Consider the following 26088-nt stretch of genomic DNA (forward strand, 5'->3'; position numbering starts at 1 on the left):
CATACTTATAATTCAGTAGAAAGCTTTTTGTCAACTTGTTGTTTTTTTTTTTTTCCTCCAAAGTTTCTGTCACAGATCGTCAACATTAGCAATTGAATGAGAATTTCTCCGTAGAGCATCTGCTTCTTCTGCCACCAGTTTCTCTATTAAGAAATAGTCTTTGAGAAGTTTGTCCAAATTGGTATTTTCACATGTCTGGCAAACAGGAGTGGATATTCTGTCACAGTTTTTTTATTAGTTTGGACGATACTGAAACATAAATATTTCAGCAATTTGCAATGTCCAGTGATGCCTCATGAAATGTATGCAGTGCAGTTCCATATTCCCCTTTGTGTTGTGCAGCTGGCAAAAACAGATGTTGCGGACTACTGTCATCAGAAATTTAATTCCTGGTGCTCAAAGTCTGAGCCATGCAGAAAAGCTGTCATTGCAGCAATATGACCTTTCAGGGGGAGCTGTTCTCAGCATCTCGGGACCCTCGCCAGCTCAGCCACATCATACTTGTTCTCTTGCACCTTCTTATTAGATCTCAAAAACTTTTCATCTGGTATTCGTATAAATGTGACCGGCTGAAAGTCTTCTCACTTGGCCATTACAAGGTACATGTTAACTGAATCTTTCACAGCTCAGTAACGTTTATCCATACCTACTTAATAGATTTTTCCCTTAAGTGCAATAATTGCAACCTACTTTTGAGCAGAGTATTTCTGATCTAGTCTATAATATGTAGGTTGTAATGCTTATTTCATGTTTTCTCTTCCTTTAGGCCAAATAGTCGCTTCTTTTTCTATACTTCTTATCCTTAATGTAAAACAATATTTCAGGTTGCAGTATGGAAATACAAGTCATGTTCTTGCAGACAATACCAGAAATAGCAAACACAAGGCGGCAGAGAGCTGGAGATCAGGGAGTGCAGCAAAGAAGAGGGGCTGGACTACAAGTAGGGGTGATGCTGTACTTGAAACAAGCCTCGTAGCGCTAGAAGAGGGAAACTCCTGGTAACCCTGAGGAACTGGAGGGTACCCGCTGCCACCACATACAAGGCAAGGGAAGCCACAGGGCTGTGGGCCTGGGGAAGCTCTGGCAGCTTCCAGCAAGCGTGGCCAGCAGCCCTGGACACAGGGTGGCTGGAGCCTTTGCTGCCATTGCCCCTGCTTCAGGGGGGTGACACTCCCACCCGTTTGGCTGGTGCTGGGGACAGGCCTGTGTCTGAGCTCGATGGGCAGAGGAAGCGCCTGGGACCTCTCCTGGACCTTTCCTGCAGGAGGTGCGCTGCTGTTGGAGAGCTCTGCTGCTGAACAGAGTCATTGAAGTCAGGAGCCTGTGCAGCATTAGAGACAGGAGCTCCTCAGAGACCCCAGAGCAGCCGCAGACCCCCACCGCAGCAAAGACCTGTGCAGCCTGTCACCAGCAGAGCCACAAGCAGAATATCAGTGGGAGGCAATGGCCAGAAGCAGGTGTTTTCCAGCACCACGTGTAAGGCTCCTGTTCCACCTGAGGTTCACCACCCCCAAAGCTGAGGAAGAGCTGAGGGTGCTTTCAAGCAAAGCATCTGGACAGATTGACCCTGAGCCACACCAGACCACCTGGAGGAAGCAGTTAGTTACACTTGGAATCAGTTTTATGTGTAGAGGAAGTGGGAAGTACTGACATTGATATACCAGATCCACATATACAAGGAAAAGCCCCCTAAGTTTGTGTTACTACATTGTCAGGTGTTTTCCAAGACAACTGGATTTAAACCTGCACTTACCTCTCCTGTGAAATTCTGTGCCTACCACTTCACTTTAACACATAACCCTTGTACCTCTCGCCAGAGGTACCTCTCTCCAGACACTCTTAATTTAACCCTGCTCCTTGACTTAGTCACCGCTCTCTGCTATTGAAACTGCTTAGTTTGCATCAGGTAACAACCACTCATGTCTTCAGGAGAGAAGCCACTAGCTGCCCGAGCCCATTTAATTGCAAGACTGGGTTATTCATAGAAGTACTTATTGTGAATAACCCGGTTTTGCAATGAAATCACCTAGCGGAGATCCCTGGGCACTGAGATGCACAGAGCCAGGAACACAAATAAGACTTTACTAATGTATATTGATAGTGTACTAAGGTCTACAGAAACTACAGAAGATGGTGTTACATAAAATTTCCTAGATGTTAAATAAGTCAATTACACACACCTTTAAAGAGCATTAGTTTATTATCTATTCCCCATGTGTTATCTCAGAAACAGTCTAATTATATACAAAAATTTGGAATGTTGAATAAATGCTGATCAATAAAAACATTTCATAGCTGTTGACAAGGGAATATTTCTAAACAAAACCAAAATAATCATAAAGGTTTGATTCTGTGTGTTGTTTATTGCTATGTTTGTGTTCACAGAATGCTTTCAAGTATATACACTTTTTTTTAACTCCAGTCCAAAAAAGAAACCAAAAAATATTTACATAATAAATATGTGGGAGACTTCATCTTTTCATTACATCAGTTGAACTGATTCTTTAATGAACTATTAAGAATAGAAAGAATTAACAGAGTTTGTATCAACTCATTGCCATGGTGAGTAATTTGGGCTGCTGATGGATTTTATTCTATTCAAAAATGTAGCTTAAGATGCATTCAAAATGAAAAGTGTTGATATTGTCTCTCCTGCTGCTGAATCCTGGCTGGACTAGTTCAGGAGACATTTCTCCCACTCAGCAAAATCATCTAGTTTGACACGTGTTTACCTTTACACACAGACACTGAAGGAACAAACACATTTAAATCCACTGAAAACTCCAACATTTACTGAGTAAAATCAGCATAATCCATGTTTTATTAGATGGTTACTAATTTAATGAAGACAAGCTTTGGCCAAGTATTTCCACAAGAAGTACTAAACTCCTTGCTATAAATCTCTACTTCTACACTTCTATCACAGCCAAACAGTTTTTGGTAGAATTTTCCTGTGATACATGATTCTGAAAATGAAGTGACACAACAACATTTGAAACTTTTGTTACCATTAAAGCAAAACACAATACAGTATAATTCATTGGTAATTACATTTAAATGTACTGCAAAATGTATACAAAGTCAGTCCAAGATCAGTAAAGAATCAGTTCTGCTTTTTGGACTTTTCCCTTCCCAAAGATGCAGGTTATGTAGAAGACCAAGGTAATTTAGGACTTGTCTGTATGCATTCCCTTTAAAAGGCAGTGTGTGATAAAAATAACATGATTAAAAGTAATGAACATGTGATGTGCACTTTTTGCATTTTCAATAAAAAACCAGAAACTAAAGAACAACAAAACATCTTAGGGGAACACTGAAGCCTGCCATTATATAGCTATGTTTCTCATTCTTTCCTTTGAAGATTAACAGCACACAGAAAATAAGTGAATTTTATCAAAATACAACACATTTCTGCTAATATATCAAAAAAATCATTTTCTATGTAAATATTACTGAAATCAACTAAAAAGAATTAAAATATACAAAGAGTTGTTAAAGGGTTTCAATTAAAATTATTAGAAATATACACAGTACAATAAGCAATAGTTAACATCTTTGAAAGAAGTGCAATAATATTGGAGTTCACTTATTTTAAAAGTACTGTCTGTTTATTACCACTAGCTGTGTATAATTCCTCTCTCTTCCAGCTCATTGTCCCAAAACTAAAGGAAGCCGGTGTTTTTGCTAGCTTTATTAAAAGCATTTACTTTTGTACACATGGGTTGAAAAAAGCAACTTATGTGTGTCTCAAACCACCAACATATATGTAATTAAAAATGAACTGCAATAACTTAATATTGCTCCAATGACAGGCTAATCTTTAGCCTTAATTAAAAACAGTTATTGGTCTTCTGTGGCACTTTTCCCTGGTCCATAACAACCATTTATTAATTATCACTGCAGATTATGCAGTGTCTATTAAATTACAAAGGAGAAAGAGAAAAATAAAGTTAATGTTTCTGGTAAACAAAATTAATAGAAGCATAATTGAGTATTTTATACAGTAATAAGGAACAAAGGCAGCCTGTGGTAAATCACTATTACATTAATATAGTTAGAAACCCTTTAATGACTCTGAAGTGTCTAGTTCACATTTAATGTTACCTGTAGGAACAGCCCTTTAAGAAACATCACTGCGAACTGGTGGGTTGCAAGTACACCCTCCCCTTGCTCTCCATCTCACCACAGCAATTCTCCATCACTGTTCGAAGTTTCACAAACTTGCTTTGGTTACCTAGCTCCACACATATGGTTTCCTTTTTGATTGACAAGGAATGCAAAGGCCAAACAAGATCGAGATGTCTTTTATAACCCTTCGTACTTTGTTTACTTTGTGTGTGTTTAAATATATATTACAGGCAACAATCGTAAAAACTGGCCATTTCAGTTTCATTTTAAAAATCTACAAGGTTAAAATGGAGTACTTTTTATAAAGATAAAAGTATCACCATTTGCACAAAATTTGGGATTTTCACGGCAGAGAAAAACCTCTGGGCACATTTCCACAGTACAGCTGAAAAAGAAAAGCAAGAAAACCCAACTAAACATGAATCACATGTGGCAAATGAATATTCAATGACTACACTAAGAACAAATCCTATAGAATAACACAAATTCGTAGTTACAGTCTTCTTTAAAAACACCATAAGCTTTTATTGCATTTTCTATTGGTAGACGTACACTCCAGAAAACACTTTTTCTTCTTTCCCAATTCCAGATTTAGATTGCAAACAGTTGTTTCACCTGACCTTTATTCTGTCCTACCAGCACTGCCTTCCATCTAGCCATTCACCTATACATCGTGCACATAGCAAAGCCAACTTTTTATATCCCCATTCTGTATTTACAGAAGTGGCTTCAGCATAACACATTAATATCTGGTGAATAAAAATAAAGGCAATAAACAGCTACAGGACAGACAGCCCTGCCATCTGTCCATTGGCTACAACAGAGGCTTTGCAAAGCCTTGCACAAAGTTTAGTAATGTGTATGAATTATCCAAAAATAAACCTACCATCTTTACAAAAAAGCAACACAGGTTTGTTCTTGGAGGAGTGATCCATAGATTACTATAATGCTTAAAACCAAGTTTATTCACCATATGCATTTCCGAAATGATTTCCTGTAGTTTCTATACAGTGGTTTTATTCCCCTTTAACCACGAGTTCAGTATTTCCTGTACAAATTTTGATCATAATTCTTTTCAAGTTCCTTTCATGTATAAAAATAGGCAAAATATTCAGTTTCCTGTAAGTCCTTCAATGAATCCGGTTGTCTTATCCCCACAATCCACAGTATTTATGAAGAAACTTCTCGCACAATGATGAGTTCCACTGCATTCTGAAAAGTCTTTAGCAAAGATACTGCTTGTCCATGATCGATATTGATGAAGCTGTATCCATTAGCCTAAAAAGAAATATTTAAAATTGAAAATGACAGTCTCATGTGGCATGTTAGTGAAACATCTCTCATATCTCCTGTTAGTTTATTTAAGTTTTGAGGTTTAAAATAACCAAATTTTGTATGAATGCAGACAATAGAACACTGCAGATTTGCAGATTATATTGTTGATGTGAGTTGAACATGTAACTGTATGCCACAAGAAATTAAACTACTCTGTTTGCCTTGGAAGAATTTTGCCCCAAAGGTATTGAAAGTAATCAAAAGGGACAACTGAACTTTATATCATTAACATCAGACATCTAATTCATCAGCCTTAATATAGCCACACCAAAAAAAGCAAATGCAGTACAAATGGTATATCTCAATTTAAATATTAGAATGTTAGAAGTGGCACTTGTGATGAATTAAAACTACTGAAGCCTTTAGCAAAAAACCTTAATGGCATTAGGAGCCATTTTAGGGTGTGAGACCTCCTGAGGTCAGCCCCAGCTTTAATCTTTCTATGACTTCAAACAACGTTGTCATTCCTGGGACAGGTTCAGCTCGGCAAACACTGTCAGGCCTAAGTGGCCTACAAAAGGCAGGGAAAACATGGCTGTGGTTCAACATGTCAGGGTGTACTACTGCAAATTCATGTTGGTATGGGTGGTAAAACTTTGCAGGATGACAAACTTGTGCAGTTTAAACTGTCAGTGCTTCCAGCTGTGCATCCCACTTTTCTCCCTGAGTCATGGCCCCTTATGTGATGAGAGACACAACTGGTCATGTACTGTGCACCTTAGCTGTGCCATTTTGGGCTTGCAGTTCCTTATCCCATCACTGAATGCTTGCTTCTGCTACCAGCTGAATCCTTTGTTGTAAAGGCAGTGGTTTTTAAATTTGTTTAGGGTTGCAGAGAAAGATTTACATGTAGACTGTTCTGTGCAGAACACCCTAGCCCTAACCTAATATGAAACAGTACCTTAAGACTTACATACAATTATCTGGTCACTGGTCATGTAGAATATTTTTATTAGACATATGTATTAGACACGCATTATAACATGCATGCCTAATGCATGTTTTACAGAGAACATTGCAAAATCAAGCATAGCAAAGTCATTTTGAGAGAGATGATATTCAGTCAAAAACTGCAGAAGTTGTCTAAATGGCGACAAGACAGAGTGGAAAACTTGATCTCAGTTTAGTTTTCTTGTGTGTCTTTTGGTTTTACCTTTCTTTGGAAGGATTATGCTGTGTTTTCTGTTTGGCTTTGTTTGAGAAAACTGTTCACAGGATGTTGCGGTTTAACTGAGATACTAGTGGATTTTTTGTTGCATTTGTTTATTTTTAGAAAACCAAAATGCAGCAGAGTCAACTCTATCAACATTCTCAAACCAGTAATGTAGTGAATAATTAATGATCCAACTGGTCAATGCTCCAGCCTGTATCACCTATCCTAGTGTTAGGTGGAAGAAAATTAAAAGCATCATCCCAGAATATAAGAATGCTTCTATAAAAGATATTGGTAATCTACCTAAAAATTAAACATCCTGCTCTTAGAAAAGGTGCAAACTAAAAATGAACCAGTATATTACATAGGTTAGTTAATTAGATGACCAAAGTACCTGAATTATTTTATCTCCGGGCTGCAATAACTTAGATGCTGGTCCTTCTGGTTGCACTCTGGTTACAAATATACCCTTGAAAAACAAAGTGGAACACATTTTTGACAACTTGTTTCATATATAGTAGGGCAGCATGAAACAGATGCAATTCAAAATATTTTTTTCAGTTTTCGATCATAAATAGAAGAGAAAGAAATATTATTCTACAGGTCTACTGGCTTTTGTGACTGCCTTCCTTTCCTGATGTTAAATCCAGGAGAATTGCATTTAAAGGAGTATTGAAATGGAAATTCTGAATTGCCTTTGTTTAATTTGGCAGATGTATATGTCAAGATGAATTACCAACCACCACAAATAAGACTAAATCATATTCTCTTTTTAAGAGGCTTCCTAACTGTAAATTCCATAATTCACTAACTTAAATTTGTTGACTGATATCTGGAACTGTGCAAGAACTACTCAGCTAGAATAACCCTCTGTGTTGTCCCATGACCCCTGCGGTCACCCACCACCTTGATTTTCCATATCATTTGTCCCCAGTTTTCTCCCCTCCAGTCCTGGAATTTAGTGGTTTGGGAAATCTCTCTCTCCATTTATACATATATATATTCCCACCCCTCCCCGCTTTGCTAAACACTGCAGACATTATTAATCAGAATGATTTTAATATGCATTAGTATAAAATACTCACATCATCTTCAGGTCTGAATGGATTTCCTCTACCACCAACTCCTCCTGATATACTAAATCCAAGTTCTGGATCCTTGTCAATTCTCACTCGAATCTAAGTGATTACAACCAAAGTTAGATGAACTAACTGAAAATCCACATTCAAAGTTAATGAAATTATTACTAAAGAATTGAGGTGAACAAAAGCTTTAAAAAGAAAAAACTCAAAAAAGCATATATCACAGTTCATCATATTAATGCAGAACAAGGTTCCAATACATCATGTATCACTGTACATAGATTTTACTCCAATATCACTTCTATTATAATCAGAGTTCATGTGGGCTTTAAATTCAGAGGTATTTTGATACTATGTAAAAGAATTTAATGCCCCCAGCAGATATACATGTTCCTATGAAAGAATGTATTCCTCCTATTTCTTTACCACATCTAGTTGAATTTTAAAAATCAAACCTCATTCCTACTTTCACTTGAAGTTCTACATAGCTGTCCTGGTTTTGGCTGGAATAGAGTTCATTTTTGTCCTAGTAGCTGGTATAGTGCTGTGTTTTGGTTTTAGTATGAGAATAATGTTGGTAACACACTGATGTTTTAGTTGTTGGTCAGCAGTAAAGGACTTTTTAGCTTCTCACAACACCCCGCTAGGGAGAAGGCAGGGAGAGCTCAAGAAGTTGGGAGGGGACACAGCTGGGACAGCTGACCCCAACTGACCACAGGGATATTCCACACCATATGACGTTGTGCTCAGCAATATAAACTGGAGGAAGAAGAAAGGATTGGGGGACACGTTCAGAGTGATGGCGTTTGTCATCCCAAGTCACCATTATGTTGGATGAAGCCCTTCTGTCCTAGAGATAGCAGAACTTCTGCCTGCCCATGGGAAATGTGAATGAATCCCTTGTTTTGCTCTGTTTATGGACAGCTTTTGCTTCACCTAATTAACTTTATCTCAACCCATAAGTTTTCTCACTTTTACCATCCCAATTCTCTCCCCCATCCCACCAGGGAGAAGCGACCGAACAGCTGCATCATGCTTAGTTGTTGGCTGGGGTTGAACCACGACGGAGAAGTGGACATTTACACAAGAATTGGATGTTCTCATTCTAGCACAGGAGAAAACATAGTTCTCAGTATTTTCTCAAAAAAACCAAAACAATACAGGAGAAATATCCTGTGTCCAAGGGCAGAAAGAAGATTGCCACAATGAAAGAGCCATTACATTGTAGAAGAATTTCTTACCCACCTCTGTCTAACATAATTAAAAGTGATAATTTTCAGACATGCATTGGAGGCTCACACTTTTTTTACAGGTTCACTTTTCTACATTTGCAGGTTTTTCAACCACTCTGGGTAGCAACTAATAGATGCAAAGCACTCTTAAGTTGTACCCATACTTGGCATTCTTTTCACTTAGTAGATAAATGATGTGTTAGTGATCAATAAATGTACTGGAGAAATAAACTTCTAGCTCAGTAAAATGATGCAAGCTTAAGTTTCTGGTATGTTCTGTTAAAAATCTACCACATTTCTCTTAAAATGTTCCCATTAAAAAAACCCCAAACTAGAAGGAATGTGTGATTTCAGTAGTAGAATTGCATTGTGATAACGCTCTGTTCTGTTGGAGATAAATTCCTATACGATTTCTGTCACCATCTACAGAGAAATGGTAAATAAACAAAAACAATCTAACAATTCACTGCCACTAACAGACAGATGTCGAATTGTCAAGTAAGATTTTATTCTTACCTCTTGCTTTGCCAACTCATGGCTTTGTCTGGGAGAACATTGGGACTGGGTATAGGGAGGCTGGTGGGCAACTTTCAACATCAGATAATCAATTAATTGCTCTCTAGATGGATGTCTTGCTACTGATGATTGAGGAGGGAGATGATGGACTTGGCTATAGTTTGCCTGAGGTCTTTGAGGCTGACACATTTGTCCATTCGTCAATGGTATCTGAATAAAACATAAATGCTATGTCATACATTTAATAAGCAGCAATCCTCAATTCCTCCTGTATTATTTAAATACTACTTATACTTGACTGCTTTTAATTTTAGGAACATTACTAAAAATACACTTCTGGATCATGTACAATTACACTCAATTTTCTTTATAGTCATCAGCTCTGACCTCCTGAGAACAAATCTGAAAAACAAAAACTCAGAGTGCTATTCTACTAGAACGGATAAGATAGTCTTTGCTTTTAGAACTTGTTTCACTGAGTTATTCCAACCATTATTTTCTAACAGTGCAGCTGACACTATTGACACTTGGTTGATATCATTACAGTTTGCACTTCTATTGCATAAAATTCAGAGATTTGGTGACAATTCCCAGTACATAACACACAAAACAAAAACTGCGCACAGCTAGCAGGCAGAAATTCTAGTTCTCTAAGGATCTTTTGGTGAGTGCTTCACAAGACAAACTTTGGAGCAAACTCACAAGCTCAAGATTTTAATATCAAAACTGTAATGGTATTTCCAATAAATGTTACTCTTTTGTTAACACTTCTGTCACTGATTTGATGATGACAAACTGCATAAGGTACACAACTGTGAAGACATACAGTGTGTTCAAACTGTGTCACTAGGAATGATGCTGGACATGACAACATTTCTTACTGAAGCCTCAGAGTTACTGCTCAGCTCTTCAGCTCTGTGTTGAGATGGGCAGCATTTTCCCTCCTCATCCATATGCCTCGTGCTCTTACCTAGCCTAAGTGGTCACTCATGCATCCACAAGATCCCCACATTCCAAAAATGCTACAGTCTTGAGTTACAGATTTTTTTCAGCCTGCCACATTAAGCAATTAGTTACAGGATACAAGGATATTAAAATACTCTCTCAAAAGTGCAAATCCATGCTATGTGAATGGGCATGTACCAGAAGGTATTCTGTTGAGTGTTTTATGCCAAAGTGATTCTGAGAAACAGTAATATATATATAGATACATTTTTTAGTTTATTTACAGATCAGAAGTATTCAATTTACACAATTTTCTACTGCCTTTTCTGAAAACGTAAAGCATGACAGAAAACTATTTTTTGTTGAGCTTCCAGAGGTAGAGTTTACACAGGCAACATGTATCAACAGCTATGCAAATTCCCAGTATCCAATGTCTGTAAAAATGTAACTGAAATTACTAAAGTTATAAAATAATTTTATGCATCATAATGATTTACTAACATCCATTTATTTTCATTGTACTAAGTCCTGTCTGTATAGATGGTCCTTAGAGATGAATACAGAATGTCTCCTAAAAATTGTAGTTTATCATCACAACAGATTTCAGATTTGTTCTTTAAAAAGTTTAATCAGCTTCCGATTGCTTTCCTGAAATCATCTGCCATATTCCAATTTTGACTTGCAATTACATCTTATGCTGCAAATTTCTTCATTCAAAGCCCCTGCTGAAGGAAAAAGAGAACTATCCCCCTTCATATAGTAACTATTTTTTCTTCCAAAAAGAGGATGCCATTTCATTTATACCACCTTCAATACCTGGGTATTACATTTCAAAGAAACCCCAGTTCATAATACTATCCCAGCAGATGTTTCTATAAATAATAAAAAATACATCCTTACAAAGAATAATAAATATTTCCTACCCATGGTGTCATGCAGATTATTACCTGCACAGCTATTTTCTTCATGCTGTCTGGAGGAACATCTTTGAGACTCAGTGTGGCAGACGAGTAATTCTGCTGTCCCGAAATGAACACTTCGTCCTGGCACTGGTCTCCTGGAGTGGAAGCCTGTGGATGCTTTAAACAGAAGGGAGCAATAAATAATACTATCTTCATGTAATTCAAACAAAAAAATTCTCATTAAAAGCCCAGAATAAAACATTTTAAGGGCTTTATTGTTCTTTATCTTCTTTGATTAATTAGTATATTGTTTATGTAGAAAATCTTACTAGCCAAGACACCACATCCATAAAATATTGATGGCTATTTACAAAAAACTAGCAACTGCAGAGGTGTCTTTGATCACCAATAAATAGATAAGTAAAAAAATACTAAGGACTGCCTATTCAAGAATTCTTATGGTTAAAAGTCTTCTGTTGACTTTATCCTGCTCACTATGGATACGATAACATCAATCGGGATGTTCAGAGTTAAGGAGTCATTTCCTCATGTTTTCTTACAAACTAAAACATAGATTTTCTTGAATGCCTGAAATATCTTACAGAACAGTCTACACCACCAGAATTTGTCCGGGGCAGGAAAAAGCATAATTAGATTTTGTTCAAACCTTTATCAATCTAGGTTAAATTAATCTCTTGTTCACACATGGACAATGAAACCAGTTAGTTTTATATATCTTCAGCCATCAATAAAAGCCAATTAGAAAACTCAATGTCATGACATTAAATTGAAAAGCCTTGCAATAAGTTTAAGGCATATGAAGTAAAGGCAAACTATTTGATTTAATGCCCATTAAAAAATTCCAAAACATAAATTGTATTATTTTTATTGAAAGCATTGTCCGTATGTAAAGGGACAACTATGAAACTGTGAGAGCTGTCCTTATATTATTCTTTCCCCCTCTACATATTGCAATAGCGTCCTGTAGGTACTCACTCGAACAATGTGCACACCAGAACCTCTTCCGTCTGCAACACTCAAGGCAACACTACCCTGGCTGCCATGCAGATCCCTAGAGCTGCCATAGTGAAAGCTGCTAACTGCAGCATAATTGGAATTAAAGGACCTAGACAGCATGCTCTGAATAAAGAGGGGACAGATTTAACACAGAGATTAGTGCAGCATGCATAAACCACAAGACATGTTATACATAGACTTATACAAACATATTCCATTGTCATGCAAGATAAAAACCATGCAAGAACAGTACCACTGTGATGTATAAAACACAACTCAGTGACCCCTATTACCTTTATTTACTGTAAATCAGCATGCAATCAGGAGTTAACATGCAGAATTACATGTAAATAAAGTAATTCAAATGTTCATGTGTCTGGAAAAACAACAAAGGTTTATAAAAAAAAAAGTTTATCAAAATTTCCAGGTTTTCATTAAATCTGCAACATCAAATATGTTGTAGGAAGAGAGCTGGCAGTCAAGATAAACACCTGTGGAAAACCATCTAATTACCAGTTATTTTGTCTTATTTTTCCCCCCTATTACTGGTACAGTACAAATAAAAATTTACACAGAGACAGGGATTTGACTGTTTGACTGTGTTTTCTTGCTATTGCAATGACGTCTAATGCCCCTAGTGCACTCCAGTAACACTTCTCTCAAGAACGTGAATAAGCCTCAATTAAAGAAAAAAGACTCTGGAAGGAAACCTTGGAGTCCCCCCCTTTGCCACTGTGGGCAATCAAACAGCTAACATGAGCTCAAGGACCCGGTGGTTTGGTTTTGAGCTTCATCACCGTGCAAACCTGACCTCTGCAATATTGGCAAGGATAACAGAAAGAAAGCAGTAGATGTTACTGTCTTGCCACCATGGACTTTTGTAGTTGTAAGAACGAAAAATATGAAGACTGCAAAAAAGAAGGAAAGGAAAATCCTTCATGTGCCACCTGACAAATGAAACAAACCTCCATTGAAAAAATGAGACCTATGAAAACATATAAGCATAGTAAAAGTGCATTTAATTTTAAAATAAATATTCTAATTTTTCCATGTAAAAAAAGAAGGAAAAAAGTTCAAAATACATATAATTTACCTAAGATACTGCAACAGCTCTTACACAAATATGTACATTTTATTTTTCTGTTGACTACATGTACTAATCTGATTTTGACAAGTCACTAGTCCTCAGGCAGACATTTGCTCTTTCTTACTAGCTTTATCTAGTGAAACTAAAGCTAGTTTAATAATCAAAGTCATATGCCTCTGCATATTCATACTCCCCAGATACTCTGGTAGCACAGTCATTGGAAACACCCTTGGAAAACAGTATTTACTGATGATACTTGACTTTTCTTGGCCAAGGCTCTTGGATAACCCTTCAGTCAACAGCATAGTGAGCTTTCCTCATGCTCCTCTTCTACACCTACCCTGTTCTCTAGTCATTGAGTTGTTTAAGCTTCCAGAAAAGTCTCCAGTGGCTTTCTTCGTCTTGGGAGGGAAGACTGTACTCAGAATTCAAGTCTCTCTTTACTAAACATTCAATCTGAGCTTAGTGCTCCTCTAAGTTTCAGGCCAAACACCCAGATGAAACTGACAAAGGCAGTTTTCCTTAGGTCCTTAGTGCCTCAAAGCATCTTCTTGCAACTTTTCTCAAACATAGTCTCTATAATCAGCCAGGTGGCTGCCTTCCCTCACTCGTAAGGGCAATGTCCTGAAGTCTCCTTACAGGAAGCTCCTCTCTCCATCTTCTGTGAGTGGCAAAAAGACAGGTAAAAATAGAAGGAATGCGTGGTGAGACTAGAAGTTATCTTCTGAAAGTGTCCCTAGCACTATAAAGATCCCTAGATCCACCAGATTCACTCTTCTCTTAGATGGATGCAAACAGATGGTCAACAAATAGTGACAGTCTAAATCCAGATTTGTATTTACAATCCATGATAGATCTGTAATAGGAGGTAGAACCTTCTTAAAATTTGTAGAGGCACAAACTTGTCCACCAGGAATTAAGATTTCAGGTAACTCAGTTTAGTGAGCTTCAAGGTGATTAAATAGCCTGAGAGTAGTTTTATTCAAGGATTTATAAAATTTCCTTTCTTGGTAGAGACTTTTTTTTGAAGTACAAAAAATGGTTGTGCAATTGATGTAGGGAAGACACGACAAGTACCGCAAACACCACTTTTATCCTTTTCTACATTGGGCATAGCACCTCAACACTAAATGAAAAGGAACCCACATGTACAAACTGTACAGAACAAATACTATTTAAAATTACATGGATTCGTAAGATAGTTTTTGTTTAACACAAGAAGATCTTAGTGACAAATCTAGGAAGTATTTTTGCTCAACCTATTTTTAGCTGGGAATAGAGAAACTGAGGCATTTGTAGTGTGAACAGTATTCCTCTTATTTTGCTTCTCAATATGAGCACCATGAAGGTTGTACATTTCTGAGCAGGGTTCCTGAAGACTGCTGCACCAGAGGAAACACTTTTGGAAGTATGAATATGCAGATGTCTTTAAATCCCCTGATTTTTATTTCAATCTATTAAAAATTAAATAAGGAATAAATGTATGGCCTAAACTTCAGATTCAATATGAATGCTAATTCCAAGTACCAACTCCATTCTCCAGCTGATTTGCTGAAGTCTTAGGGCACAATGGCCTGCAAAATGATAATTCAAATATTTGAGGCTTGAGAAATCTCATTTCACTTACTCTAAATTGATACACCAACCAATATACATGCCATGTTCCGCTATACTTCTGTAAAAGTTAAGTTTACTAGAAATGAGTTATTAAACCATGAAGAACACATTAAAAGCTACAATACATCAAGAAAAAAATGGCTATTTACAAAGTAAAAAAAAAACTATTCAGCATACAAATCATGGTTTGTAATCAAAATCAGCCTCTAATGGAATCAGTTTAGATGTAGGCACAGCCAGTAGCATAGTTTTGGGGTCTACTTAAATTCTTTTTGAATGCTAAGAGTTGGAACGTATTCTCCATTTTGCTGCTTACAAAATAATTAACAGTTTCAGATTTCAAAAGAATGTATTTTCGGAATTGAAGTGCCTTTATGCATTTATTTGGGTGCAAGACAATAAATAGTGGAATTTACCTAGAAGAATTTCTGTTAGGTAACACTGTTGCAATTTTAAGACTGGTTGGAGTCTGTCATGACAAGCCATGGAATTCTGGCATAGAACAGAAACTACTAAAATTCAAGTATCTGCAGGGAACAAGACTCTACGTTCTATTTATCTTGGAATAGTCTTAACTGGTAGCTTAACTGCTAAGCCTAAGTATTAGCCCTTTTATTTGTTTACTTAATAGAACTTAGAATCAATTGCCAGCTAAAGGTGGACATAAGTTATCCTTTGGGGTTATATTACATGTCTAGAAAACCCTTCACTTTTCATTCCCACCTTGACTATCTAAGATTCTTTAGAAAAAGTTTGATCAAGGTATTCTGGAACACTTGAAATGCATAAATTTAATGCTATAAGCCTTTTGGAATAAATGCACGCAAGCAAAAAATCAGCTTTGTTTGAAATCTCATAGAATTCTAGCAAGATACCAGTTTATGCCAAAGAAGAATTTAAACATTAGGAAACTTTTCTTCAGTTGTGAGAGAGGGGGAAAAAAAGGGTATGAATTTTGATCTCTGATCCTGCAAAAAAAGTATCTTCAGCGACGGCATTCCTATTGAAGAGTTGCATATGGAAAATTACAAATAATTTAAATTCTTCTGTTGTAAGATGTTTGCAGGGTCAAAGCTTTCGTTGTTTACAATCCAGATGTACAAGAATTTTATTCCTTTTAAGGTGTGATGTATTGATTTCTGAACTCCACAAAATATCATTGTAACACATTGATGGTTCAGTACTCCATTCAAAATGGAGAAAAAAAATAAAATCAAAATTTAAAACTAACAACTATTGAATGGATAGCATTCCTGTAATTTATTGGTGTCAAAATATTCTTCAGGTTGTGATCTTATAAACACTTAAGCACAGACCCGCTGAAGTTACTTTCCTTGACATATTGAAGCAAGCTTAACTTGGAGAAAATCTGAGGCCATATCAATTAAAATGTTTTTGCATGTTAGGTATGTAGCATAAAAAAAAAAAAATCAATGCAAGAAAAAATTTTGAACTTTGATTAAAACTGCAATTCTATATCAATACTGAAACACTTAGACATTTTTCTTTTAATAAGGCGCTGCACACTGGCAGCCTTGAGAATAAAACTACCTATTCTGATTTCTGAATTGGAAAGTAGGAAGAAAACTTTATGACCTCTTCTCTGAAAGCACTGCCATTCTACATAAATAGTAGATAAACTATATAAAAAATAAAGGACTTAATTCCAGATGAAATTAGAATTGGAAGCAAACACACACCTGATGAACTCCCAAGAGATCCACAACAAAAAAAGGAAATATACATACGTAAGGAAAGAACAGTTAGGCCCAGTAAAGTTTCTGCCTACTCAGCACATGAAATATAACAGATACTTGCTGAAAACTGTTACAGATATTTATTACTGCAATTTATGGATGAGAAATTCCTCTACCACACAATAAAATGTGCGTGACACTAGTGTTTTTACACGGGCAGTATTTTAGTTAAAATTTCTAAACGAAAACTTTCAACACGACTACTATAGAAGACTACTGTGAGATTTCAAGTAGTAAAATGGACAAGTCACACTCAAGAAGAAAAATATGCTGAAAAGTATTACTGTTCTTAAAACAACTCACCTGTGCACTAAATGTATGAGGTTGGGGGTGCAGCAGTATTGACTGCCTGCTTTCCAACAGCTTACATGTATAACCACTAGAGAGCAGCTTGACATTTAAATAAACCCTTTTCTCTATCCCACAATAAAATTTGCTTGCATCAGGTAAGCAAATAGTTTCTCCTGAGTATATGTAAGCTTTCTAAATACAAATGGTCTCATGAACTGTTTTCACCTTCCTTCAACCAGATAGATAATTTTAGTTGGTTGGTGTATGCCCCCTTGCAGCTTGTCAAAAGGATTACAAATGCTGGTTACTTGGGTGGAATCCATTGTTAATCTTTTTTGCTAGACTTGAAACTATCCTGTATCTCTCCTCATGCAAATTCAACTCTTGAAGGTTTTTTTTTTTGTACCTATATCAGGTTAAAAGGGCTAATAAATAAATTTTTAAAAACTATCTGCTCCACTTTGTCCAACAAGCAGACACTGTTTATTTAGTCTCCCTCCCCCTGGCCCCCACTTACTAAAGTTTATAGAAGCAAAATAAACAAATACTTCAGAAGCTTAGAAAAAAAACCAAACAAAAAACCAAACCAAACCAAAACCACAACCAAAAAAAATACCACACAAAACCACTCCCCCCCAAAAAAAACCCGCTAAACCCTCTTTTCTAATAAGCACAGGATAGAAATAATAAACATGATTAAATTCAATAACAGATTCAGAAGAGTTACAGCAAAAGTAATACTATTAACCTGTACTGTTCTGTATAACCACAGGCATGAAGGTATAAAGCAAATATCCATCATAAGGCTTAATTTTATATACCTGTTTTTGTCAGTATCGTTGTCTTATGCTCTAAAAAGGAAACAGCATGGAAGCTTTGTCAAAGCAATTTCCAATAAATGAGCTCTGCAATTGACCTTGTTCCTTAAATGCTTGTTCCTTAAATGAGTTCCGTAATGACTGAATTTTTTTTCAGACTTCAAAACATTTCAGAAGTCTGGTTTATAGATTAAGCTCCCCCTGTTCAGCTAATTTTTAATTACAAACAAAAATACCAAAACCATTTAAAAGAACAAAGAAATATCCAGTAAATTCCTAGAATTTTCACATTATCATATTTGCCAGCTGCCACATAGGATCATGTCTGCTTTTCACAGTTCAGATTTTTCTTTTTAAGTCAGTCGTATGCCAGAGAATATAAAGTAGACAATTATATACACGCTTACTTTTAAACTCATAAATAAGTCTCAGATTTCTAAGTAAAAGCTACTTTAAAATACTTTGAGGCCAGAACAAAAGGAACATGTACATAGAAAACTGACTTCTAAGACCTGTTAAATTTCATGCACAGCTAAGACCTCAATAGTAGCTATTCTGTATCTTTCTTGTAGGAAACAAAAATTAAGGTTTACATATTAAGTATGATAGAAAGTATGGAGAGATATGAAGGGAATCAAGTCAGGCAATCAATTTCATTGCAGTAAAGGTGACTACACTCCTACAGTACCTGAACCAGTGTATTAAACACTGTTCCTAACATGCCAAATGTGGAGGACATAAGAATGAGCTATAAACAAACTGCATTAGCAGTGCATTGAAGTTTTGTTTCCCTCTGCATTCAGGGATTGCTGCGATTTTTGCTACCCTGTCACTTCATGTAAGATTTGATATACGCATCCAGGAGAATGGTAGATCAGTGAATGCAGCTTTTATTAGGGCTAGAACATGGTGAGGTTTGTGAGTGCCTTGTGGGACAAATGGTCCTCACACTACAGCACAGTACTGTGAAAGCCTTAAAATATTTTATGTTGTACTTGACTCAAACTGGATCAGAAAAACAGGTGCAGCTGTTGTGCAGGCTTCTTTAAAAAGCAAACTCCATCCCTTTCCATCACCAGAAGTTACGCAACTTAAAACAAACAAAAGCAAACCCATCCCCCTCTGAATACTTGGATTTCCAAATAAATATTATAGTTAAAAGTAATTTTTCCAACCATATTCCATTAAATTTCTTCAGCTATCATGGATATTGAAGTATTTAGAATAATAATTACAAACCAAACAATGTTATTTCAAAATAAATTTAAAAATAAAATCCATCTAGGTCACATAAGCAAAATGTATTTTGGCTGCTTTACTCACTTCCCCTCCAAGGAAACAGGATCAGGCTAATGACATTCTGCCCATTATTTAGTGAAAATATTTTAAACTGGTTTAGCTGAACAGCACAGATTACACTCTTCCAGCCTCCACTCAAATTCTTTGAAGATATGCAATTGTTCAGCTTTACATATCAGATCAAATGCTTGATAGCATTTACAGTACATAAAGAATCCTGCTCATCATCTCTCATTATATGAAAACCTCCTGTGATTTCCTGAAATGAACAAGATTTTTAAGTGTTCTCATCTCACACCAATAAATATTCATTCGACAATCTGTCAGATGCCCAGCTTCAAAAGACAACTGGCTTGGAGGCAAATACATGTTAATCACGGCTTTTTAATTCTTCAGGAACTAAAGCTGTAAGACCTACACTTCACAGAATCACAGAATGTCAGGGATTGGAAGGGACCTCAAAAGATCATCTAGTCCCAATCCCCCGCCAGAGCAGGAACACCTAGACAAGGTTACACAGGAAGGTGTCCAGGTGGGTTTTGAATGTCTCCAGAGAAGGAGACTCCACAACCTCCCTGGGCAGCCTGTTCCAGTGTCTGTCACCCTCACTGGGAAGAAGTTTCTTCTCACATTTAACTGGAACCTCCTGTGTTCCAGTTTGTACCCATTGCCCCTTGTCTTATCATCAGTTGTCACCGAGAAGAGCCTGGCTCCATGCTCGTGACACTCACCCTTTACATATTTATAAACGTTAATGAGGTCACCCCTCAGTCTCCTCTTCTCCAAGCTAAAGAGCCCCAGCTCCCTCAGCCTTTCCTCATAAGGGAGATGCTCCACTCCCTTCATCATCTTTGTGGCCCTGCGCTGGACTCTCTCCAGCAGTTCCCTGTCCTTCTTGAACTGAGGGGCCCAGAACTGGACACAATATTCCAGATGTGGTCTCACCAGGACAGAGTAGAGGGGGAGGAGAACCTCTCTCGACCTACTAACCACCCCCCTTCTAATACACCCCAGGATGCCATTGGCCTTCCCGGCCTCAAGGGCACAGTGCTGGCTCATGGTCACCCTGCTGTCCACCAGGACCCCCAGGTCCCTTTCCCCTACACTGCTCTTTAACATGTCATTCCCCAACTTATACTGCTATTCTTGTGCTTAAAAAGAAGAAATAGGGGGAAAAAGGCAGAACAGAAAGTTCTAAGGTATAAGGGAGTATTTTCGTATAATACAAAAACAACGCTTCAAGAAAAATCACCCGGACTAAAAGAGCTGGCCTTGTGGTCCAGCAGGTTTATATGATATTATTTAGTATATTCTAAAGTAATTGGACTAAGTCAGCAAGTATGAGATAAAAATAACAGCGACATTTTTTTCTTTGGGGAAAAAGTTCCATTTACAGTCTGTTTCTCTGACTGTTTCTCAGATATGCATCACAAACACCTTTATCCGTTCTAAGGCAGTATCAAAAGTATATTTTCACTGCTAAATAAAAGCAGTTCAAAACACAGAGTTTTTAACTTACTCCACACCCAAGTAACAGAAAGGTAGAAAAGTTTTAAAAATAATTTTACCTTTTCTAGCTTTTTAGCCTCAATATGTCGCAGCACCTGTTCCCTCCAGTCATGAGGGACTTTGCTTTTTCCTGAAGGGTCTAATAAAGAGTGCTCAGAGTTAACCCTTGGGTTCGATCTCTTTGAAGGGCTAGTCCGTGAGTAATTGAAGTCACTAACTGACATAGTTCTTTCTGGTATTTCATTCACTGATGGCCGAGCACTCTGTGGTCGCAGTACATTTGGACCATCAATGCTATATGTCCTGGCAGAAAGAGGTCTCTGTTGCCCAGACATCAGTGGTGGAGCTCTTCCCATTGAATGCAAATCTCTGTAGGTTAAATAGTCACCTTCAGGAACCTGAGTGCGCCTTGAAGGTCCAGTATCCCCAATATTTATAGAAGCTGTAGAAGACACACTGCTCTGCCTTTGAAGAGTGTGTCTGGTTGCTCCTGGGAGCAATCTGTCATTCGGTGGAATAGCCCACATATCTGTATGTCTCCCGGCCATCCGTTGATGAGTGTTATATACAGCGCTGGCTCGGACATTGTTATGATTGGAGAAATTCATATTAGCAGAATGCTTTACATAGGTGGGGGTTTCAGTGCTGTCAGATCTAAGCAGACGTGAAGGAGGTAAGCTGCCTTGTTCTACTGGGGTGTTCTGTTTCTGGGACCACAAGGTGTCTTTCGCCGCTGCACTGCTGCTGTACTGGATATTATACTGGGGAGCAGTGAACATCTGTGCACCACCTGTCACTGATCCTCTCACTACATTAGCACCTTCAGGATTGTGATTTGAATCAAACTTAAACACAGTTTTTGTAGAAGATACTAAATCAGATGATGACGACGACCCAGGAAAAACCTGCAAAGGCTGATCATACAGAAGAGTGGCAGATTTACTTCGGACTATGTTTTTTCCATCTGCAGTATCAGATGCTGGTTTTACCACTGCGTTTGGCTGTTGAGGTCCATTCTCATTGACAATATCATAGATTTTCAGACCACCAGTGTCCATACTGGTGATGCTGTGAGATTTCATCACAGGACCACTTCTCTGTGGGGACAAATCTTCAGTGCTCCTCGAAACAGACAGCTCAGCAGAATCACCATCAACTGTAGTGCTTCTCATAAGTTTGTCTTTACTTGGAGACTGTACTGTTTCCTCAGGATGTCCATTTACTTTATTTACAGGATATTTATTTTCATTTTCCAAGTGCCCACTTTCTTCTTTTCTGTTGTTATTCAAAAAGCCTTTTACTGAAACTATTTCCTGTGTTTGCAGCCTTTCCATGGAAACTGGCACTGCCTCTTCACTAACGAGCTTATTGATATTCATGTTTATTTGGTCTAATTTGTGAGACTCCTCTGCAGGAGTGCTTAGGTCAACACCTTTTCCTATCAGGCCTAATCTTTCTTCAATGCTTAATTCATATTCAGACAGATTTGTAACCTTCTCTTGCACATTCGTTTTTTCTTCTACTGTAATGCTCAATTCACCTCCATTTTGCAAAAGATTATTCAAATTTTCATCTTCTTGTCTGGAAAACAAGATGGTTCTTAAGAAAAATCCCAAAAGGAACCAACATATTCTTTTAAGAACTGTTTTAGGAGAAATAATCATTAGTATGCAACACAGCTATGCTGTGCACACAAAAAAAGACACGACCAATATACAAACAGATCTATGATTTGCTTTCTTACCATTACAGAAACATATTATATAGCAGGCTCATTTTGGCAACATTTGTGTCATCTGATTTCAGAAGTGTGTTTAAATTCAACATGAATTTTTAATGACAAGTTAAAAGCTTCAAAAAGTACAAAGTGACAATAACTGGTTTTTTAAATCAAATATTTGCTAGTTCCATGACAGTTCTGGACAAATGTCTTGTCTCTATTGGCAATTTTTAAAAAAAATTGCACTTTCTAACAAAACCTCAAGAAGAGTAGTAATGTGTAAGCACATTCTAAAAGCCTTTTATAGTTACATTAGTAATCAAATCAATCTTCAGAATTATGCAAATAAAAACATAGAGCTTTTAAAATGGTGTCTTGAAGTATTTTGCAGGTATAACAAATTATAAGGATGAAATTTTATACCCTACTATTAAAACAAATGGAAACCATGTATCATATACTAAAATTAGCCTCTGAATTTTATCATTTTTTTTTTAAGATAACTATTTCAACACTTAACCTTATTTTAAAACATTAAAATTTAAATTATTTCGCTAAATATAAAATAATTAATTAAATGAATGGACACGTAATATGAAAGATTAAATAACATTTTTCTATTATATTTGCTCAGTGGTATATAGTATCTTACAAACCTGATCTTGGATAAAACAGCAGCATGCACTTCTTTGTCTGGAGAACAGAGAGAAATATCTTGGCTACTATCAGTATTTAAGGAAACAGAATCTGACATTCGAGAAGGAGAAGAACAGTTGCTGTTATTTTGATTGATATTGTGGGTAGCTTCATCTGATAAGGAATCAGCATCTTTTGAATCATCTGAAATAAAAATTTGCCAGTTTAGTTACAGACACATACATCTGTTTAATAGCCATTTAATGTGTGCATCTTATGGTATTTAGAAATTGTCTCTTATTCTTCAGTAATTCTTACTACTGGAAACTAAAATGTAAGCTAACACCTTTGCAAACTTCATTTAAACTTAAAAAAGACTGTTTGCAATAGTTCCCGGTTTTTAAATATTAGGCTTAATGTAAACAGCCCCCCCATTAATGAAATTTAACTTGTAGATTTATTCCAAGTTTCCTTAGCATAACCTAGTGCTACATTATATAGTATTTCCCCAAAATATCTACCAAATCATATTGAGTTACATGAGTCTATTAGCCCCTATGAAAATTAAGTCCACTGCTTCACATGCAGGATTTTGAAAAGTGTACACCATTCCTGATTTTGAACTTTATGACATTGTTAAATATCTATTTATTAGACCAAGCAGTCTGGAAAGACCTAGATCACTGGATAAGCTATACATAGTTTCACAAATGTAATAAAATCCCAGGAAACAAAATTGTTCTTCCACAGCATTGGAATCCAGTGGATGCCCATGCTTTACCAATCACTTAGGACAACATTTTCAGAGTAATTTACACCTGTGGACATTGATTCTTGCATAATGTATGCATGCTTACATACTACATTAATACAAAAATAATTACTCTGTGGGACTTTAAGCCAGCTGTGACTTCAATATAAGGGTACAAATACATTACATTTTTGCTTCAAGACACAGCTACAGGTGCCAAAAGCAGAAATTTTGTGAAACTAATATCTATCTCCAGAGACAAGAAAGAAGTCTGGACTTGGGACTTCAGTCAGACACAAAAACCCAAAGGCAACATTGATAAACGTCAATCTTTTCACCTGTATGTGATCCTCAGCAGACTCTTCCTGCTACCTCTGTGTGGTTTCCCTTCATCCCCGCTAAATCTCACCCTTTAACATCTAATGGCTAGAAAAGCCTTTTGTCCTAGAAAGTACTGGACTAGGATATCATATGAAGAAAATACAATCTGCTCTCTAACTTTTAAATTATGTTTCTTCTAAATCCTAGGTCATTCCTTACTCTTAAGGAAACGATTACCCAGACCAAAATTATCTTTCAGACAATATAAAAGTTAAGTAACAAAAACAATGTTCCAAAGTTTCCTGTTAGAGGAATGAAGAAAAATAAAAGAGTAAAGTGACTCTTGAGGAAGAGTTGACAGAAGATATGTTTAATTCTTAAACCCTGGAAGAGAGCACAGCTTCTTTGAGAAATTTAAGCAAGTGACATTGCTGCCTACAGCAGCAATAATACACAAAATCTGGGGGAGGGAGAAATATAGAATATTTCCAAGGTAAATAATGCTTTCTGCAATCCTTTTCTTAAGCATATCAAGACTGTGTTCAAGCTAACAGTCCCTCAAAACACACATCTCCTCTCCTCTGCTTTTAAACTGATGACAAGAGTCAAGAAAATTAGCATATCAACACAGCTTTCTCTACCATGCACTCAAGCATAAGATATTGCATTTTTTCTGCTTTCATTGCTTAGCTAGAAAATTGATCATTTTTCTTTTAAAACATACAAATTAAATCTACTTTCACATAATTTAATTGGAAAAACTAGCCACTTTGAGTCAAGAAATTGCTTTTTATCTAACCTTTTTTGTTATTGCTAAGAGCTACCACTTTTGGTTGGTTTATGGAGGTTTCTATCAGCGGTGGTCGCATTTCTGCCATTTTCATCTCTTCATCAGAGGAGAGTTCTTCTGACTCCTGCTAAAGAAAAAACAGCTTTATGCTGTGCATTTTGAAGAACTGCTTAAAGGTTAAGTAAATGCTATCTCGACTGTCCTGCACTGAACAATAAAGGGGAAAAAATAAACAAGCAACATAACACCGGCATAAGAACTGTGTAGTACATTCACAGTGCAAGTCCACTGAATTTAGTAACATTTGCCCCTGAATTACCTTTAAGAAACAGCACACGCGGACTTGCATTGTCACTAATGAACTCCATGGGAACAACACTCAAACTGGTAACTCCAGCTGCAAAAACCTACTTGGAGCAAGCAGATGCAGCCTTTGCTCCACCATTAGAGAGAACTCCCAGCTGAGTTCAAGTCACAAAGTTATCATAGAACCAGCAAACAACCCAGACGGAGTAGCTGGGTGTTGGTTTTGGAGAAAATAGCTCAAACTTAAACAGCTATAGAGTAGCATGACAAAGACGATCTTAGGAATGGAGAGTTATGCTGTGAGAAAAGACTGAATGGAGCTTGAGCTGCCTAGTCTAGCAACAAAAGAGCAAGTGTAGCTTGGGTTGTTATCTTTAAACTTATGCTGGGGGTAAATTCCAAAAGGAAGAGAAGTTATTTAACTTGGAGAACAATGGCAGAGGAATAAAGCAATGCTGAATACATTTAAGCTAGAAGTCGCTAGTTCCTGACCATAAGATGGAGCTAGGTGCACTCATGAAAAAGATTAACTGACAAAGCTGCTGCAAGAGCAGCCATGAGACGGATTCAGTATCCTAGTGCCAGTCCTGTATTCTCATCATCTTAAAAAACCTATTGTTTGTAGTAATATTTTGAATAAAAAATCCCTACCTTCCCTAAAGTGGAAATTTATAGTAAGCATGCTTCCTATTACAAATGCTACAAAATCCATGTTGCAGATTGCAAAAACAGTTTTATAACAATCACTTTTTCCTGCAAGCTTCAGAACACCTAATGTGTGTAACCTACTGGAGCACCATCTTCCCATGATACTAACTACCGAGCCAGTTCTTTGGACTGCAGGCAGGACAAACCTGACTGACACGTAGCAAACAA

General features: G+C 36.9%; 1 protein-coding gene across 8 annotated transcripts in view; it reads right to left on the reverse strand.

Annotated features, from left to right (window-relative positions):
- Positions 1-2196: 2196 nt before the first annotated feature.
- The window catches only part of ERBIN (erbb2 interacting protein), a 118051-nt gene continuing 94159 nt past the window's right edge, over positions 2197-26088 (reverse strand). For 5 of the 8 annotated variants that reach the window (XM_065657835.1, XM_065657837.1, XM_065657833.1 and 2 more), the window contains 9 exons: positions 24916-25033; positions 23065-23248; positions 20748-22269; positions 12290-12433; positions 11339-11470; positions 9447-9656; positions 7702-7794; positions 7011-7085; positions 2197-5406 (listed from right to left, as the gene is read on the reverse strand). In XM_065657835.1, the coding sequence (XP_065513907.1) occupies positions 5299-5406; positions 7011-7085; positions 7702-7794; positions 9447-9656; positions 11339-11470; positions 12290-12433; positions 20748-22269; positions 23065-23248; positions 24916-25033 (2586 nt within the window). In that variant the 3' untranslated portion in view covers positions 2197-5298. The remainder of the gene's footprint in view (positions 5407-7010; positions 7086-7701; positions 7795-9446; positions 9657-11338; positions 11471-12289; positions 12434-20747; positions 22270-23064; positions 23249-24915; positions 25034-26088) is intronic. The other 3 variants (XM_065657836.1, XM_065657840.1, XM_065657839.1) reach the window with 3 other exon arrangements.

Source organism: Caloenas nicobarica, chromosome Z, assembly GCF_036013445.1.
Source record: "Caloenas nicobarica isolate bCalNic1 chromosome Z, bCalNic1.hap1, whole genome shotgun sequence".
Classification (NCBI taxonomy): domain Eukaryota; kingdom Metazoa; phylum Chordata; class Aves; order Columbiformes; family Columbidae; genus Caloenas; species Caloenas nicobarica.